The following is a 19,842-nucleotide window of genomic DNA, read 5'->3' on the forward strand; positions in this document are numbered from 1 at the left end:
AGGCTGGCCTCGAACTCACAGCAGTCCTTCTGCCTCAGCCTCCCAACTGCTGGGATCACAGGCAGTGCCACCACACCTGGCTTGGCTGCAGGTTTTGTACATGTTGAGCCAGTCCCTTCTATTCCTAGTTTATTGAGTATTTTAATCACCAATACATGTGGGATATTGTCAAATGCTTTTTCTGCCTATGTTGATATGCTCTTGTGTTTTTTTATTCTTTGCCTTGTTCCTGTGATAGATTACATTAATTGATTTTTGAATACCGAACGACTCTTGCATACTGGTAAAATTGCATTTGGTCATGATGAATAATTATTTTTATATATTGTAGGATTTTTTTTTTTTTTGGTACCGGGGAATGAACTCGGGACCTTGTGCTTATGAGGCAGGCGGCAGAACCACTGAGCTAAATCCCCAGCCCAATATATTGTAGGATTTAATTTGCTGATAATTTATTGTTGAATTTTGCGTCTGTGTTGAATGGTACAGGTCTGTAGTCTCCATTTTCTATAATGTCTTTATTGAGTTTTGGTACTACAGTAATGCTAGCCTTATCAAATGAGTTAGGAAGTGTTCCTTAGGCATCTATCTTCTGGAAGATATTATGGAGAATCGGTATAATTTCTTCCTTAAATGTTTTGTTGAATTCACAGAGAACCCATCTGGGCCTGATATTTTCTGTTTTGAAAGGTTTTAAATTACTGACATAATTTCTTCAGTAGATATAGGCTTATTCAGATTGTGTGTTTCTTGCATCTTCTTTCTTTTTCTTTAATGAAAAAATAAAACATATTTGAATAACCAGATAATAAAAGAATAGCAATAGTTATTACACTGTGTATCATTATCTTCAAAGTAGTTACTAAGCACAAGACATAAACCAAAAAGATTCTTATAAAAAAGAAACAGAAAGGGCCAGGGATTTAGCTCAGTGGTTCCGCTGCCTGCTTTGCATGCGCGAGGATCCTAATTTGATTCTTGGTACCAAAAAAAACAAAAAACAAAAAAGAAGTAGATAATAACACAAACTTTTTTTTCAATGAACTAAGATAAACTTTCAGTATAAATGAAATGAATTAGCATATATATTGAAATTTTTTTTAAACAATGAAATATGTGACTTTGGGAAGTACTTGGACTTTTCCTTACTGCATGTCTTGCTGCTATCTTTGCTCTTTATTTGTATCTATGTCTATTTTTTTCTCATGTAAGAGAAACCATATGATATTTGAGCCTCTAACATATTTCACTTGACATTATGTTCTCCAGTTTCATCCATTTACCTGCGAATGTCTCAATTCTATCTTTACTTATGATAGTGTAGTAGTAAAAATGCCACATTTCCCTCATGCATTCATGTGTTGATGGACGTATATGCTGTTCCCAAGATCTAGCTATTTTATATTGTGCTGCTGTAAACATGGGTATGATTCCTGTGTCTTTTGACAGATTATGTCTTTTAAGAAATCGATTCTTTTCATGTAGTAGTTTATCAAGTTGTGGACATAGGGTTGCTTATAATACTCCTTTATTGTTCTTTTAGTGTCTGTGGTACCTGTGTTGATATTTCTTCTTTGTCTCTTCTACTTCTGATATTAATGATTTGTGTCTTCTCTCTTTTCTTTTTTAGTTACCCTTGCTAGAGGCTTATGCATTTTATTGGTCTTCTCAGAGAACCAGATTTTTGTTTTGTTAAATTTCTCTATTGATTTCATTAGTTTCTGCTGTAATTTTTATTTCTTTTCTTCTGTTTATCTTGGATTTAATTTCTTTTTCTAGGTTCCTAAGGTGGACTCTTTGATTCCTGATTTTAAATCTTTTTCTTTTTTTCCAATATATTCATTGACTGCTTTAAAATTCCCTCTAAATACTTTTTTTTCCTGCACTTGGCAAATTTTGGTGAGTTGTATTTTCATATCATTCAAAATATTTTTGAACCATGAGTGGTGATACATGTCTGTAATCCCAGTACTCAGGACGCTGAGGCAGGGCAATGGCCATGGGTTTAAGGCTAGCTTAAACTACATAGTGAGACCTTGTCTCAAAAAAACCAAAACCAAACCCCCCCCAAAATTTTTAATGTCTCTTGAGATTTCTTTTTTGACATTTGTTAATTAGAAATCTATTGTTTAATTTTTAAGTATTTTGTGGATTTTCCAGCTATTTTTGTGTTATTAATTTGTAGTGTAATTCTTTTCTTTTCTCTTTTTTTTGTACTGGGGATCGAACTTGGGTCCTTGCACTTGCGAGGCAGGCGGCAGAACCACTGGGCTAAATCTCTGGCCCTGTAGTGTGATTCTTGAGAGCAGACATTGTGTGATTTATATTGTTTTAAATTTGTTACAGTGTGTTTTGTGGCTCATCTTGGTGAATGCTTCATGTGAGCTGGAGAAGAATGCGGTGGTTGCATGACATAGTCTGTAGGTGTCTTAATTTGTTGTGCTTTACATAGGCTGAGTGGCTTAAACTACAGAACTTTATTTCTCATGGTTCCATAGACTGGAAAGTTCAAAATTAAGGTGCCACCCAAGCATGTTTTATTCTGAGACCTCTTCTGTTGTTGTGTAGGCAGCTGCCCTCTCAGTATGTGTTCATGTTCTCTCTTCTTGTACACACATGGGGAGAGACCAAGAACAAGTTCTCTGGTGTCTCTTTTTAAAAGGCATAATTCCATCATGAAGGTCCTACCCTTATGACTTCATCTAACCCCACTTATCTGCGAAAGGTCCTGTATTTAAACACTATCATACTGTAGGCTAGGACTACAAAAATTCAACATATGTGAGAACACCAACATTCAGTTCATAAGAGATGTCAATTATATCCAGTTGATTGATAGTGCTCTTGAGCTTAACTATGTCTTTATTGATTTTCTACTTGCTAGATCTGTCAGTGTTTGATAGATGGTCTCAACATTGCCAACTATAATGGATTCATCTATTTCCCTTTGCCACATGTACTATATTTTGATGCTTTTTTCTTGGGCACATATATATTCAAGATTGTTATATCTTCTTGGAAGTATTAACCTCCTTTTAAAAAATCCTTGATAACTTTCTTTACTCTAAAATCTGCTCTGTCTGAAATTAATATAGATACTCCCAGTTTCTTTTAGTTAATGTTATCATGATATATTTTTCTTCATCCTTTTACTTTTAATTTATATGTATTTTTATATTTAAAGTGAGTTTCTTATAGGCAACATATAGTTGGGTTTTGTCTTGATCCACTCTGAAAGTTTCTGTCTTTTAGTTGGTATATTTAGGTCACCGACATTTAAAGTGACTATTGATATAGTTTATGACATCTACCATATTTGTTATTGCTTTTTATTTGTTATGCTTTCTATGTCTTCCACACATTTTTTTAAATTTTAATTATGCATTTTGTGATTCTATTTTCTCCTTTCTTACCATATAAAAAATTTTCAGTGATTGCCCTAGAGTTTGGAGGACATATTTACAACTAATCAAAGTCCACTTTCAAACATGCTATTCCTAATGTCTCCATCCCATCCCATTATTTTGTCATTCATTTTACTTATATAAGTGCACATAACATGTAGAAATACATGTTCACATAACATGTAGAAATACACAAGTATACATAACTGAATATATTATTGCTATTATTGTTTTGAACTTACTATTATCTGTTAGATCAATTATAAATAAGTAAAAGTGTTTATTTTACTTCCAGTCATTATTTTCTGATGTTCTTCCTTTTTAATGTGGATCTGAATTTCTGAACTATATCACTTTGCTTCTCTCTGAAGAATTTCTTTTAACACTTCTTGTAAGTTGGGTCTACTGGTAACAAATTTTCTCTATTTTTGTTCATCTGAGAGGATGTTAATTTCTACTTTTTTTCTTGTTTGTATGGTTTCTGAGGAGATATTGAATGTAATTCTTATGTTTAGTCCTCTTTACTCTTATATAGAAAAGTTCTTTTAACCTGGTTTCTTTAAAGATTTTTGTCTTTGATTTTTTAACATTTGAATATGACTTAGTGGAGGGTTTTGTTTGTTTTACATTTATCCACTTATTCTCTCATCTTCCTGGATCTGTGATTTCAACATTATTTTGGGTATTGTTTCGAATATTGCTTCTGCTTCTTTCTTCTTCAAGTATTCCCATTACATATATGTTACATCTTTTGCAGCTGTCTGACAGATTTTAGGTATTCTTTTCTGGTTTTTCATAGTCTCTTTTCTCTTTACTTTTAAAAACTTTTAAAAGGCTCTATTATTAAGCACAAACTTCTTTCCTCAACTGTATCCAGTTTATTCATGAGCTCATCACAGGAATTTTTCATTCTGTCATAGTATTTTCCATTGCTTGCATTTCTTTTTATTTTCTCTTAGAATTTTTATCTCTCTACTTACATTACCCATCCATTTTTGCATGTCTACTCTTAGCATATTAATCACAGTTGTTTCAGGGTTTTTAATTTCTGGTCTGGTCATTCTAACATTCTTGCCATATCTGACTCTGGTTCTGATACTTTTTGAATCCTTTAAAACTGTCTATTTTGCCTTTTGGTAGTCTTGTGATTGTTTGTTGAATGCCAGAGGCATGTAAAGTATGTAGAACAGTAAGTTCATAGTAAACATTAGGCAATACTATCATCATAAATCAACTGTTTGTGCATTCTCTTTTCTGATCTTTTGAGTTGCTGTCCATTTCCTCAAAGGTACAGTTTGAATTTATAATACAAGTTAACATTTTAGCACTTACTATGTTGCAAGCAATCAGAATAGGTCAGTTCCTGTAATCTTCCTAATAACCCTCTGAGGTAGTACTGCCTCATTTCAGGGAAATACCCATCCCAGTTTTCTCTCTGCACTGCATCCTGAGGAAGTTTAGGTCACTAACCTCATTTGCCATTTCTATGGTAAGTACAATGTATCAGTCAGTATTTACTAGATAAACAGATATAATACAAGGTTTATAAATATGTATGAATTTACAAGATTGGCTTACAATGGCCACTCAAAGTCAGATGAGGAAGAGTGCAGAGGATCTGCCTGCACACTGGAGACCGAAGGATTTAGTCAAAGGCCTGGAGCTCAGTGCAGTGTCCTGTGCGAGTCTGTATCAGGAGGCTGATGGGTCTTCGAGGGAAGGCTGTGGAGTCTACTTCAGAAGGCCACAGGATCTGTGACTGAAGCCGGAGTCTGCACTGGAAGGCAGGAGATGACATCCAAGGTGAAGACTGGAGCTCCTCTGAAGTAACAGAAACAGATCTGTCCTTTCTCATTTCCCCTTTATACCACCCAGACCCCTCCGAGCCACCCAGGGGCAGGTCCTCCACACCCTAGGGTGTGGAATTGCTGAGCTGATTTAGTTAAGTTTCTCTTAACTACCTTCTCAAATTGACACAGTCAACCAATCATCACACACAACATGTCCTTGACTGAATTCCTGATCTTCTCTGGCACAGCTGGTGGTTTTCTGATGGTCCCTATCCCAGGAATGCACCCTACCCCCTGGTTTATGCAGGTCAGAAACTTACAAGTCTTCTCTCCTTCTACCCTTTCCTGCCTCCCCCAGATCTAGAATCTACCAGGGGACTTGTCCTCCCTCTGCCCTGCTCTGTCTGGCTCCCACTGCTGCTAGGTTTTGCCTGCACTAATTCAGTGAGCTCCCACCTGGGCTCCTGAAACTGCTTCTGGTCCCTCTTTATCCTTTCCTCCAAACTGCAGCCATAGGCACTGTTTAAAATGGAAATCAGATCGTGCTTCCCACCATCTCCCTTCTTCCCGCTTGAAACCTTCATTGCTTCTTGCTCAGGAAGAAAGACCCAGATCCTCAGCATAGGCCAAGGCTCTACACGGTCTAGCTTCTGTCAGCCCTTCCAGCCTCTCTCCCACCATGTTCTCCTTCACTCTGCACTCAGCCATACAAGCCTATCTTGGTTCTTTCAAGGGACTGTTTTTCCACAGGGCCTTTGCACATAAGGTTCCTGCTGCCTGGAATGTTCCTTCCTTGTCCTCCTATTCATTGTCCTTTGACTGTCAGCTCAAGAATCACTTGATCTTCCCCTAATCTTTCCACCTCCACATACTACCTATTCCCATTCAGGACAGTTCTACATGGAACTGGGTCCCTGTACCATATATAATATATCTTGGCTACTCCAATGTGTCTGATTATTTCAGCAACATTTCATTCCTGATCTGACTTTATTAATAGCTTCACTAGCCTCTAAGCTCCATGAGTGTGTCTTCAGATCCTTAGTGCATCACCTGGCAGGTGCTCAGAACACTAAGCACTCTGTAAAGATGTGTGGCATAAATGACTAGAATTATAAGAAAAATACTCACCAGTTTTTTTACTGGAATAACATTGAGCCTGTAAATTACTTGCGAAGAGTCTTTACTGTATTGTCTTCCTAATCAGGAGCCTTATGCCACTGCATTCTTTTTAAGAGTATAATAGTTTTACTGAGGACTAGAATCATGTCTAGTGAAGCATGGCAAACAAGAATTGTTTGGCTTGGAGGACAGGAAGCTTAGGAACAGAATTGCTCTTTTAAATACTTGAAGGGACAGAAGTCTTGTTCCATGGCCCCATGCGGGGGAAAGGGGGGTGAGTTGGACCCATTGAAAAGTTGAGGGGAGGCAGATTTGGGCTCAGGTGAAAGCAGTAGACGAAACAGACTGCCCTCCTCCCTTGGTGTCTGTGAGCAATCTGGGGGGACCAGGTGTTGGCCACTGTCCTTGGTTTTGCTAATTTCCAGTTTGGCTAAGGGCTGCCCACTGGCCTGGAGAGAGGCTCCAGAGGAGGGTGTGGCTCAAAAGGAAAGAAAGGCCAGGGGTGAGGCAGCTGCTGAAGGAAAAGAAAGTTTGGGCAAAGGACAGAGATGCATAAGGGCTTTGGAAGGAAGTTTTGCTGCATAAATGATGTGTAACCCTCTCATTGGGACCTCATAAAGATTTCAAAAGGATCTATCATTCATCAGTGCTTTTATGTCTGTGACTTTCAGAGAATCACAGCACTGAGCCTGGTAGGGGGTTGAGCTTGCAAGGAACAGAACTTTTTAATCAAGTTGTTCAAGGGCAAAATGGGCTATCTTAAGAAATGGGAGCTTTTCCTGTCATGTGTCACTCAAGCAGAACTTGGACCATCTCATGGCAGGAAAACCAAGCAAGGGATTCAAGCATCTGATGAAGACTGAATTTCCTTTAAAGTAGCTTTGAAGCTGGGTGCAGTAGCGCATGCCAGTAATCCCAGCTATTCAGGAGGTTGGGACAGGAAGCTTGCAAGTTTGAGCCCAACCTGGACAACTTAGGAAGACCCTATTTCAAAATAAAAATTGAAGGGCTAGTAATGTAGCCCAGTGCAAGGCCCTGGGTTTATTCCACAGTGCTACAAAAATAGGTAGATGATTGATAGATAGATAGATAGATAGATAGACAGACAGTTTGCCTTAACTCTGAAGGGCTCCAATTCATGGGCACCCATTCATCTGGCCCTTTCACCCCACAATAAACACTATTTGGGCTCAGGTAGTTAGTGTCTCTCAGGTAGAAAAGGCATCACATTGCCTGAGATCACAAAAGGAGGGAGGAAAAAAGAAAATGATTGCTTCATCATATTCTTTTTAGATTTTAGTTTCCCCTTCTGGTTCTTGGAGGCATAACTGGCACCTGCTGGCATCATGAGGTCCTTGCATGCTAGGGAGGGAAGGAATGGGGTTTCAATCATTTACTCAACCCATTTTCAACCACAAAAGGGTATCCTTGTGTAAGAGTGAGCAAAGGAAAATGTTGGCAAGTTGGAGTGGTAAAGAGGCTTTCAGGGAGGGAGGTTGTGAGGATGTAAGCTGAGGTCCTCCCACTGGGTACTAGTGGTCATTCTGAAGCAGCAGCAACTTTGGGACCTGTAAGAGCCAGGTGCCTTTGAGACATTTTAGCTCAGGGATGTTCACAGCTTATAATTTGCCCAGGTCCCTACACAGATCTTGCATAGCAGGCAGAGGCCCTCAGAGGGGAATCAGTCAGATCTATTGAACCTGAGGCCAGAGAGGGTTTTCATCATTAGTAACTTCGTGTATCAGCTCCTGAGCATATATTGAAATGGGGCACTGGGTCAAACTTTTCTGAAGCTCTGAACTTTTTTTTCTTTGAAAGGGGGAGTCTATAAGAATACAATTTTAATGTTATTTATACTATGATTGTGTGTAGCCTGTCATAAATAGACAGGCTACAACTGCAGACTCTCAGAGGCTTTTAATAGCACAGTGCGTTTCTCAGTCATCTACATGGGTCAGCTGGGGCTTGTGATCTATGTCTTCAGGCTAGGGACCCTTGCTACTACTGTTTGCTGGACAGTGATTGCTATGGCAGGAGGAAGGGAATGTAGCCCATCAAGCACTGTCTCAAAGGCATCTATCTGGAAGCCACACATTTCTGCTCACATCCATTGGCCTTGGCAAGACCTATGCACCCCACTGTGTAGCAGGCACATTGCAGGCACATTGCAGCTGCTCGTGCACCTAGAGGACCATCAAAATTCCAATGAGCAGTCCTGGTGATGGCCGCATTTGGCAAACAGGTCAGTTTGTGACCAGTGGTCCTCACCCAAAGTGCTAATAATGATTAGATGGGGAAGAAATAACTGTTTGGGTCAGAAGTTTAGGAATGGAGGTCATGGCATTTGGAATCATATTTTATTCCTTGTCTATATTTCCTCAAAGCCAGTGGCAATGCCCTCCTATAGGCAGCCCCATTTCCTGGTAGGGTTCCCATTATACTGGAGAACAAAGCCACCAGGTGAAAATTAGAGTGTAATTTGGAGTTGGAAGGTGAGAAGGTGGATATAGAAATAATATCCTCCCATGGTGTAAAATGTGGAGGAACAAAGCAGTTGTCACAAAAATGCTTCCAGCCAAATTTCACATGAAATGTACCTCCCAGTACCATCTGCCTTTGAACCCCAGGGAAATAGGACTCCTGGAGGGCTCGTGGTCTGTAGGAAAACACTCAGGCTGTGACTTTCCCAAAGCAGCCGGTCTGGCTCCATGCAGCCTCTCCTGGGTTTTCTGATTTTCCTGCAGCCTTGGGGTTAGGTAGAGGGCAACTTTAGCCATCTGGCTCAGATACCTTAAGCAAAAGACCCCTTATTCTCTGACTTTGGGGTTGGGAATGGATTTTCTTTGCCACTTCTAATTGACATCACTCTGGGGATCTTTAATGGAAGTACATCCAGCTTTTCCTCTAGGACTGCAGGTCACGGAGCTGGCCAGCAGAGCAGGCGTTTTTCTAATCACATTCAGCCACAGGACACACTAGAGCTAGATCATTTCTAGATCCCACCTTCAGCTTGCAAATTGTGTTTGAATGGGCCAAATTCATCACAGATTTGGAGTTTGTTGAAAACTACCATTGAGAGGGGCTAGTCCAGCCTATGCCCCAGGCTGAGCTAGATCCCAAAGGGTCCCCTGTACTGGGGTGAGGGGCCCTCTCTTCCTGTGACTCTTCACTTCCTCTTTGATTCTCCTCAGGAACTTGAGCGCCTGAACCAGGTGCTGGAGGCCGAGAAGCAGCAGTTTGAGGAGGTGGTGCAGGAGCTGAGAGTGGAGCAGGAGCAGATCAAGAGGTGGTGGCAGCGCCCCTGGAAGGGCCCAGGGAGGGCACCCTGGCATACAGCATCGTAGCCTCTGCTTAGAAAGGCCTGACTGGGTTTGGATTTCTCTTCCCAACACTCCAGGCCTTGGGTGTGCCCAGAGGAAGCTGTCATTTGTGCCCATTGATAATGATCTTTTGCAATGTCATGAATTGGAGCATGAGGCATGAGGAGAGCAGGCAGGCTCCCTCCAAACAACCAGCCCCTCCTGCCTCAGTGAAAACCCCCTACCCAGGCTCGGTCAGGAACAAGCTGGCCTGGCCTGGAGGTAATGTTAGCCGAGACCCCCAACATTCTGTCTCCTCTGTACAGTCCTTTCTTATTTTGGCTAATGATATCATTTGGGATCTTTAGCTCCTTGTATTGTTTGCAAAACTAGTTGCACATTATAATAATCTACTCAATTATCATCTTTTGAAAGGAGGACCCTCAACATTTATGGGTCTTTTTTGGTACCGGGGATCGAACTTGGGACCTTGTGTTTTCGAGGCAGGTGGTAGAACCACTGAGCTAAATCCCTAGCCCTCAAAATTTATGTTTTAAAAAAAAGCACACCTGATGATTCAGATGTAGCCTATCCAGGAATTTGGAGACAGCTATTCTGGGTGGTGATGATGGTGGTTGCTATCTTCATCATCGTCACCACTGATCATCAATGATAATCCAGAAAAATTTTATTCCAACAACCTTATAAGACAAAATCAACTGTATGTGTATTTTGGGGAGGATCAGAAAAATCTTACCAAATCAAAAGCTAAGGATCTACTTACCTTCCAGAATTGTGCCAGACAGTGGAAAAGAAAATCTCCATTGAGAATCTTTTGTTCTGATTGGGAAAACCACACTCTCAGAAACATTAACACAATAATGTATAGTCAGGGCTAGAAGGCAGACTGCAGATTTCTTTGGTCTTAGGAATTAAGATATATGTGTCATAGGGCCCGGGATTTAGCTCAGTGGCCCTGGGCCTGCCTTGTAAGTGGAAGGTCCTGAGTTCCATCCCTGGTACCAAAAAAAAAAAAAAAAAAGATACATGTGTCACCCTTTCGGGTTTGAATAGAGATTAAGTGGAGCTGGCCTCAAAATGTGAGTAGGCCTTGGAAGATTGGGCAGGAAAAGGGAAGATCCTCCAAGCAGAAGTAGGGGAATCATCTAAAAGCCTGTGATGGCGAAGGCTTGTTAAGAAGGCAGAAAGAGCCAGGTGCGGTATTTTAGCCTGTAATCCGGCACTCAGGAGGCCAAAGCAGGAGGATGGCTGTGAGTTCAAGCCTGGGTTACATAGCGTGACCCCGTCTCAAAAAGCCAACAGCAATTTAAAAAAAAAAAAGAGGAGGAGGAGGAGGCAGAAGGAGTTTGTTTCCCCAGAGAGGGGCTTTAGTCATGTCTCGTGTCACAGTGATTATAGGTTATAGCAGGTACTGTCCAGGAAGACAGAGGCATGGCTGGTCCCCTTGGTTTCTCTGAGCTCCGCTCTGCCTGTGAGGTGGCTCTAGGTTTATCCTGCTTGACAGATCCATGTGCACCTGGAGCAGGTAACTCCACCCTCACTTGGCTGGGATCCCGTATCAGCCTCAACCCCTACAGTTGCTTTTGGAGCCCAGGGTTGCAGAGGGACTGGCCACACAGAGCACCCCTGTGCCACATCAGGAGGTACAGCAGAAGCATTTCTGTGGGCACCGCTATACCTAGCCCTCTGTCCCCACAGGGAACTAGAACTCACTGCAAGATGCCTCAAGGGTGTGGAACAAGAGAAAAAGGAACTGAGGCAGCTCACGGAATCTTTGCAGCAGACACTGGAGGTGAGGGGCTGCTTGTGGCTGGTGGCTGGCTGGGCAGGCTGGTTGGTTGAGCTGTGTGACCCTGGTTTTCCCAACAGCATTTCCCCTTGGTGTACCGGGCAGGAAGAGGTGCTCATCTAAAGGGTCTCTCCTCTGTGGATGGTTAGGAAGTCTGGTCTGTGCAGGAGGCCCTAAGCAGGAACTGACTATTCCCAGACCCAGAGGACAAATTCCAGTTTGCCCTTGTGATGATTATGGCTTCAGGAAATACATTCTTCAGTGGTTGTATTTTTACACCAGATGAAGGATTGATTAGGGTGGACAGTGGAGCCACATCCTTCCTGTGGCCCATTCGCTTAGTTACTCCTGGGTGCAGCTGAGCATGAAGGGAAATCAGCTGCCAGGTCACCTTCATCTGATGCCCAGAAACTGGGGGGAGGGGCATCTGTGTTAAGGACAAAGTGCATACTCCTTAGCATAGCATGCAAATGCCAGTTGGGCCCCATTTCTTCCTTGTTGCCCCTCCACCTCCCACACAAAAACACCCCAACTCCTGCTCTAATCACTGAGCTCATAGTCCCCAAGAAATACGAACTCATTCTCTATGCCTTTGCCTATGCTGCTCCCTTTGCATATTCTTCCCACCTCTTCCTTGCCTGGAGGACTCCTATTCATCCTTCTTAGACTCAGCTCAAATATTTCCTTAGTCATGCTTCCTTGATGCTTCTAGGCAGGTATTTCCTCTGAGCTCTGGGTCCCCATGGCATTTTGTATATCTGTTGTGGGATGAACACTCAAGGTTGTGTTTTCCAAACTGTGGACTTCACTAGACTCGCCCCCGCACCCCACAGATTGATCCCAAGGCCTTTGCATTGTGCTATATGCCCAACTATTTTTATTTTTTATTTTGAGACAGGGTGTTGCTAAGTTACTAAGTTTCCCAGGTTGGGCTTGAATCTGCAGTCCTGCCTCAGTCTCCCAGAGTGCTGGAATTACAGGCATGTGCCACCACCCCCAGTTTAGACAATGTCTCAATGGTATCTCTAAGCCTAGCATCTGAGCCTGGTACATGGTATGTGACCTGTACATGTTTACTCAATCCATGAATTGCCTTGAAAGCTGCAGGAGTTTCTAGTCTCCCTTGCCTGACTAGAGCTTTGTGGGCACCTTATATGTTTATCTTTCCCTGCTTCTTCCTGTCATGGGAGGTAGTTCCCCATGGATAGTTTCAACTCCAGATTTTCTGTGTAGTGTAGCTGGTAAATACAGAGAACATCTAAATCTGCTTCTTGGTCTCATCCTGTTGAGAGTTTTTCACATGAGTCCAATACATCTTTTTCTCCCCCATGAAGAAACAAGGAGCCCCAGGAGGTCATGGTGCCCTTGGGCCTTGGGACCCAGTTCTGTTAGGTGCCATCTTCACTAGAAGCCACATTGGGATGCTCTCTGACTTCCTACACTAAGGGCTAACCTTACCTTGTAAGAAAGGAGGTCTTGGCCTTCTACTTTTGAAGAATGAGACTTTTCAGGTGTCTCTAAGAGAGGGATAGATCACTCCCTGCAATAAAAAGGTGGGTGAGGGCCACCATGTTTAGAAACTAAATTGGGCTCTTCCTCTTCCTTCCTTACCTCCACACCAGGAACTCTCCATAGAGAAGAAGAAAACCCTGGAAATGCTGGAGGAGGATGAGAACCAGCTGCAGTCACTGGCCAATCAGAGTGAGCAGCTGTCTGCCATTGGGGGTCTCCATAGCAACCTAAGGCAGATTGAGGATCGGATTCAGCAGCTCTTGACAGAGAAGCTTCTGGCGGAGAAGCGGTGAGGGCCCTGAAACCCCTGAGTTCATGAGCAGATTGGGGGACTGGTAACTCCTCAAGCTTGATGGCTGGACTCAGGTTCTAGCTGCCACTAACCAATGGGTCTCTCGCTTCCTTTTGCCTAAGACTCAGTTTCCCCAGCAGGCAAATTGGACAACCTTTCTCCCCAAATGGACAATTGCCTCACAGTGATGAACTGGAGTCATTAGGTCCTCAGAACAGTGCTTTGTGGCTGACTGGGCAGGTTCCCTTAGCCCCCTTCTACACTGGAGGAAACCGAGCCTCAGAGGAGTGACAGGACTTCTCAGGGTCTCAGAACTGACAGGCCACAGATCCAGGACTCCAGCCAGTCTTCTGCCTCTAGGGCCAGGGCTCCCATCACTGACCACACCATCCCTCAGGTGACCACACCCAGAAAGTTCTGGGAGCTTAGGATCTCTCCAGGCAGATCTCGGGGGAGGGCGGCCCCTTTTGGTAGGTGAGCATCTAGTAGGTTCCTCTCCTGCCCGGCAGGATGAAGGAGAATGAGGAGCGCTCACGGGCCCTGGAGGAGGAGCGGGAGTTCTACTCCAGCCAGTCCCGGGCGCTGCAGAACTCACTGCAGGAGCTGACAGCAGAGAAGCAGCAGGCTGAGCGGGAGCTCAAGGTGCGTGGGCCTGTGGGTGCCACTGTGCTTGGGCCCTTCCCCTCTCCTGGGACCTCTGCCCATCTTTGCACCTTACTTACCAGATAGCTGCCTGAATCATCTCTGCCAGTATGACCAGCTGGCCAAGTACAGGGCACAGAACCACCAGAGGGAAGCAGTCTACTCCACCATTGGGAGACACCTTCTGGATGCAAGGCCAACCCCAGGCCTCTGAGTCAGGGGTGAGCTATAGAGGCAGGATATGGAAACATCCATCCAAGCTCATTGAGCCAGGGGTAATCAGGGAAGACTTCCAGAGAGAGGGCAGCTGCTCTCAGGAGCCCACTTCCTTCTCATTCAGGCTGAGGTGAAGGTCCGCATGGACCTGGAGAGACGTCTGCGGGAGGCAGAGGGCGCTTTGCAGAGCCTGGAACAAGGGCTCAACTCCAAGGTGCGGAATAAGGAGAAGGAGGAGAGGATGCGGGCTGATGTGAGCCACCTGAAAAGTAAGCCCTCCCTTTGGGGTCTGGTCCCCCAGTCCCAGAGCTCAGCCTGGCTAGACTCCAGGCTCCTCAGAGCCCGGAAGAGCCCCTGGTGTGCACGAGGTGGTCTTTGGTGGTTTTTTCCTCCGGACACCTGCCAAGAGGGTTCCCTTGGCTCTGCTTCCTTTTGGCCACTGGGTCTGGGGGTAAAGCCTGGAGTTTCTTCCCCTTTGCAAAACCTCACAGCTCTGTTCTCAGCTGCCCTGCCTTTGCAGAGAGTGGCTCTGGTCTAAGGGGTGGGATCGAGCCCTCAGGGATCCTTGGGGGGGCGCGAAGGATGCAGTTGAACCGCCCCTCGGCCCACTCACAGGGTTTTTCGAGGAGTGCATCCGGAATGCAGAGCTGGAGGCCAAGATGCCGGTCATCATGAAGAACTCCGTGTACATTCACAAGGCGGCCACTCGCCGCATCAAGAGCTGCCGCTTCCACCGGCGCCGGTCCAGCACCTCCTGGAATGACAGTGAGTGTGACTGTCTGTGTCCCTGCTGCCTGAGCTGGGCACAGGCTGTGGGTGGCCAGGCAGGAAGAGGACAGGGTGGGGAGCAGGCAGGGCTGGCCTGGCTCTGAAGCTGGGCCATGTAGCCTACAACCTGATGCTTCCAGCCTTGGTGAATTCTCAAGCCATGTATTTCTCCCAGGATTGTAGAGGCCATGGCAGGAAGAGGCTGGGGGAGCTCAGCAGCCATAGGACTGGAATGATGGAGGCAGAGTAGGGTTGGGGTCAGAGTCAGGTTTGGGGCTAGCCTTGGTGGGGGAGTCTGCTTACAGGGTGCATGGGCCCTGTCTTCCCAGTGAAGCCGTCCCAGTCCTTCATGACCTCCCAGCTGGAAGCCAACAACATAGAGGAGCTAAAGGAAGTGGCCAAGCGGCTCAGCCGGGACCAGCGCTTCCGGGAATCCATCTACCACATCATGGCCACCCAGCCTGGAGCCGCTTCTGTGCTTCCCCAGGGTGGAAAGTGATGGGCAGTCCTCCCTGCCCACATCTGGGGTTGCAGAAGGAGGCCTAATTCCACGGGGCTCTTCTCCAGCAGAGCGCCACCCGGAGACCAGCCTCACCCTCCAAGAACTGGGACGACATCTCCCTGGGTCACCACCTGGACCCTGTCCTCCCCTGTGTGTCCACCCTGGGTGCTGCCCGGTTGTCATGGTGAGATGAGGCAGGCCCTGGCTGTGCATGACTTTTGTTGGTCAGGGAGTGGGGTGGGGAAGCTGCCTGGCCCTGGAAGCTGCCTTTCTGGCTGAAGACCACTCTCCAGAATCCCCAGTCTCCTCTGCAACTCTGCTCTCCTGCACCTGGTCCTCATGCGTGATAAATGGCCTCACCTTCAAGGGTGGGCCCCACCTCCCACCTGATTCTCTTCTTCCCTAGGCTTTCCTACCCTGCGTCTGGTCCTCATAGACATCCCTAGCCATGGCCTCCACTCAGTCCGTGTCCTGGGAGAGGGAAGAGAAGGTTGTGCACTCCACACACTCCACACACTCGCCAGTGTCAAGGTTCCTGGGCTTGGCCCTGGCTGTGGGACCCCCGCCAGCTCCCTCCTCCTCACATGCGTTCACCCACACGCAGTCTCGGCAACCTGCAAGAGGAGTGTGAGTCCAAAGTGACCCTCCTGGGCCCTGGCTGGGGCTGGGACCAGCAGCAGCACCACAGGCTGTCCCAGAGGACACGAGGGACAGGGCTCAGGCGTGGAAAAGGTGGCTTGGGCAGAGACAGCTGTCCCTGGCTCCAGTGGCCCTGCAGGCTTGCTGTCTCCTTCACCCAGTGAAGCATTGCAACCATGACCCCCAGCACATGGGGAGCCTGGCGCTGGGATAAACCAGTACCACTGGTGGGCTTAGTGTCAATAGGGTTGAAGCTGTAGCACCCACCTGCAGTTTGTATGGAGACCACCACCTTCCGGAGGCTGAGGGCCACAGGATGTGTTCCTCACCTGTGAGTCTTCTGGGCCCATCCTCTGAAGCCACCTGTCTGTCCATCTCTCCAGAAAAGGGAGGTCCTGGGATTGGGACGTTCCGGGACACTGGTGGCGTTAAAGGTACCAATTCTCTACTCTTCAGAAAACCGAGATTTTTCTGATGGCTGGACTGATGCTGTGGCTGTGGCCAATCCCAGCAGAAGGGGCAGGTCCCTGAGCACCTGCAGCACATTCTGTGGATGAGGAGGGCGGCTTCCTCGGAGAACAGGCCCCATCCGCTGCTCTGCTAGCCAAGGTGCTGGGCTGCCTTGCTCTGGGAGACCTGGAGAGGCGAATCTTGATAGTCCCTTCTCAGGGATGCCAGTTACTGGAGCTGGTGGGGAGGGGGAGCACTTTGGAATCAATGCATTTGAATGTAAATATAAAAGCTTTAAATATGTATAAACCTGTATAACCTGGAAGACGTTTATCTAATATGTATGTAGAGTGAACTTTCAAATGAGGAGGAATACTTATAAAACCAAGATTACTGATTTTGCTTTTTCTGTGCTGGGGACTGAACCTGGGGCCTGCTCTACCATTGACCTACATCTCCAACCTTTTTTATTTTTCATTTTGAGACAGGGTCTCACTAAGTTGACCAGGTTGGCCTGCGATTTACAATTCTCCCGCCTCAGCTCCAGGTAGCTGGGGTTAGGCACCACCATGCCTGGCTATTTTTAAGGAATTAAATTAATGATGGCTTGCTCTGAAGAAAGATCTTTTGGAAATTTTCAAATGCATTTGTTTTTCCTGGGCAAGCTATTAGCCAGGAAGGACAGTGCTTGTCTTAGTCCGTTCTGTCATGCTATAACAGATACCTGAAGCTGGGTAATTTATAAAGAAGAGAAGTTTATTGGCTCATGGTTTTGGAGACTGAGAAGTCCAACCTGAAGGTGCTGGTATCAGCAAGGAGCTTCTCACTGTGTCATCCCATGATGGCAAGGCAGGAGAAGTAGGAAAATTCAGCAGGGGCCCAACTCACCCTTTTATAAATAACCACTCCCACAATAGCTCACTCCTGCAAAAGTGACACTCAGCTATTCATGAGGGCAGAGGCCTTGTGGCCTAATCATCTCTTTTTTTAAGCACTGAAGATTAAACTGAGGGCCTTCACACTGAGCTACATTCATACCTCCTTTTAATTTAATTTTTATTTTGAGATGGGGTGATGGGGTCTATTTGGCCAGGCTGGGCTCAAACTTTCAATCTTCCCGCCTCAGCCTCCCAGAGCACTGGGATTACAGGTGTGTGCCGCCACACCTGGCTTCTAATTATCAAAGTTCTTCCTTCCTTCCTTTTTTTCTCTTTCCTTTTTTGTGTATGTTTTTCCTGTGGTACTGAGGATTGACCCCATGGCCTTTCACATGCTAGACAAGCACTCTACCATTAAGCTGCATCCCCACCCCCTTTCTAAAAAGCTTTGAGGCAGGATCTCACTAAATTTCCCACGCTGGCCCGGAGCATGCAGTCCTCCTGCTTCAGCCCCTTTAATAGTTGGGATTTAGCTCAGTGGTGCGGCTGCCTGCTTGGAAAGTGCAAGGTTCTGAGTTCACTCCCTGGTACCCCCCCCCCAAGTTGGGATTATGGACATGTGCCACAAACCAGGCTCAAAGGTCTCACCGCCTTTTTTTTTGGTACCGGGGAACGAACTCAGGTTCTTGCGCTTGCGCAGCAGGTGGCGAAACCACTGAGCTAAATCCCTGGCGCAAAGGTCTCGCCTCTTAATACTGTTTTAATGGCAATTAAATTTTAACATGAATTTGGGAGGGACAAGCAAACCATAGCAGTGCTTTTCCACGCATTCACCAATCCCTACTTCATTTCCTTGTTCTCGCCCTGTGTTTTCCATGCCTCAGGTAAGTCTGAGTTATCTTCAAACAAGTGATCAATCCATGTTGATTAAGAGCTCAGTATGTACCTAATACTGTACATAGAACAAGAGCAGTATTTCTATATGAGAATATGATGGGTAGAAATTTCTTGCCGGAAACATTGCTCTGTTTTTTTTTTTACATTTTAAAACCAAAACTATTACTCTTTGGCCGATTAAATACATTTCCTGCAATATTCCATATATATGTTGTGTGGTCATTACTAGAGAGATGCTTCCCCCTACCGGTCAAATGTGGGATTGTAGAATTACTGGCAGGTACTTGGTCTGTCCTGCACGTTGCTACCCATGTTTCTCCACCTAGAAGATAAAATTCCCCACTGCTTTCCCTCCTATGAGCGGCTTCTTAGTAATCAACTGAAAAATCTGTGTTCCCACCCCGAGGTCCTGGCTGTCTCGTGCAACAAAGACTATCAGTAGGATTTTCTTCTGACTTGGGCACAGCCCAAAGGGACAGGGCTGACTGCGCCAGTGGGGACAGCCTGGAGAGAGGGAAGGGTTCCTAGCTTTGTGGCCTGCTCATTATGGTAACCTCATCAGAAACCACATTTTAACCTGATCTGATGTAGACGTTTACACTTTTGTAATCTCATTAACTGGACTCTCCTGCTGTTTGGTTTCTTTCTTCACTACAGACAGATGATCTAGCAGTCTACCCAGGAGTCCAGGTGAATGCTGTTTCCTGGCATAATTAACAGCGCTCAGGTTCTGACCCACCCTCCAGCTCCCAGGAAGATCTATGGCCTCTGTCCCTCCCTGGAGCTATGTGATTCTTGTCTCCAGTCCATCCATTCCATCCAGGTCAACATAACCCGAGCAGCCTATATTTAGAGCCTCAGTGAATGACGATGATAGGATAGAAAGGTGTTTGATGATAGTGTGAAACCCAGCCTAGGATGTCAGATGTGATCTAAGCAGTAGGCAGTTATTAAACCCGATGGACAAGCCAGGTGTGCTTGGACCTACCTGTAATCCCAGCACTCAGGAGGCTGAGGCAGGAGGATCGCCAGGAGTTCCAGGCCAGCCTGGACTACACAGTGAGCTCAAGTCCAGCCTGAAGTATACATTGAGACCCTGTCTTTAAAAAAAGCCACACATAAACCCAATCAACAAAGCAGCTGTCTGGAGCCCTCAGGCAAAGTCCAGCAGCTTCTGGTACCATGTGCTTCTGCAGTCAGCCAGGATGAAGCTACCCAGACTCGCATCCCTTCTCTCGCTCCATCCTCCTTCTGGTCTGGGAGTCTTGCTCTGAACAGACTCAACCACCCTGTGGACCTGGTAAAAGCTACAACTGGTGAGCTTTGGGGTGTGTAAAAGAACAGCTCTCCCCTTGCAGAGCAGTGGCTCCCCTAATAAAACCCAAAGGGGGAACCTGCTGCCCTTTGCCTGCTGCTGTGTTGGTGGTGGGAAGACCCGGATGGGAAAGCTCAGGGATCTTCCTGTTATATATTTTTATTAGGTAGGAAAGAAGTTCCCAATCACATGAAGCTGCTTGGAAGAACCCTATGGTCCTGAAGCTCTATGATCTGAAAACTTATGGTCCTGATCAAGAGAAAATTGGCTGCTATAGCAACCCAGGATCAGGGACAGACAGGTCTG

At 45.7% G+C, this 19,842-nt stretch overlaps 1 protein-coding gene across 6 annotated transcripts in view; it reads left to right on the forward strand.

Annotated features, from left to right (window-relative positions):
- Window positions 1-18,419, forward strand: part of Plekhd1 (pleckstrin homology and coiled-coil domain containing D1) — a 39,630-nt gene extending 21,211 nt beyond the window's left edge. For 2 of the 6 annotated variants that reach the window (XM_004837320.4, XM_087195313.1), the window contains 7 exons: window positions 9,508-9,602; window positions 11,335-11,428; window positions 13,048-13,226; window positions 13,739-13,871; window positions 14,212-14,356; window positions 14,703-14,852; window positions 15,185-18,419. In XM_004837320.4, coding sequence (XP_004837377.2) covers window positions 9,508-9,602; window positions 11,335-11,428; window positions 13,048-13,226; window positions 13,739-13,871; window positions 14,212-14,356; window positions 14,703-14,852; window positions 15,185-15,354 — 966 coding nt within the window. In that variant the 3' untranslated portion in view covers window positions 15,355-18,419. The remainder of the gene's footprint in view (window positions 1-9,507; window positions 9,603-11,334; window positions 11,429-13,047; window positions 13,227-13,738; window positions 13,872-14,211; window positions 14,357-14,702; window positions 14,853-15,184) is intronic. The other 4 variants (XR_015445013.1, XR_001182653.3, XR_204856.4 and 1 more) reach the window with 4 other exon arrangements.
- The last annotated feature ends 1,423 nt before the right edge of the window (window positions 18,420-19,842 follow it).

Source organism: Heterocephalus glaber, unplaced genomic scaffold, assembly GCF_053883595.1.
Source record: "Heterocephalus glaber isolate CG9 unplaced genomic scaffold, H.glaber_assembly_v1.0 deba00001608, whole genome shotgun sequence".
In the NCBI taxonomy this organism is placed as follows: Eukaryota; Metazoa; Chordata; class Mammalia; order Rodentia; family Bathyergidae; genus Heterocephalus; species Heterocephalus glaber.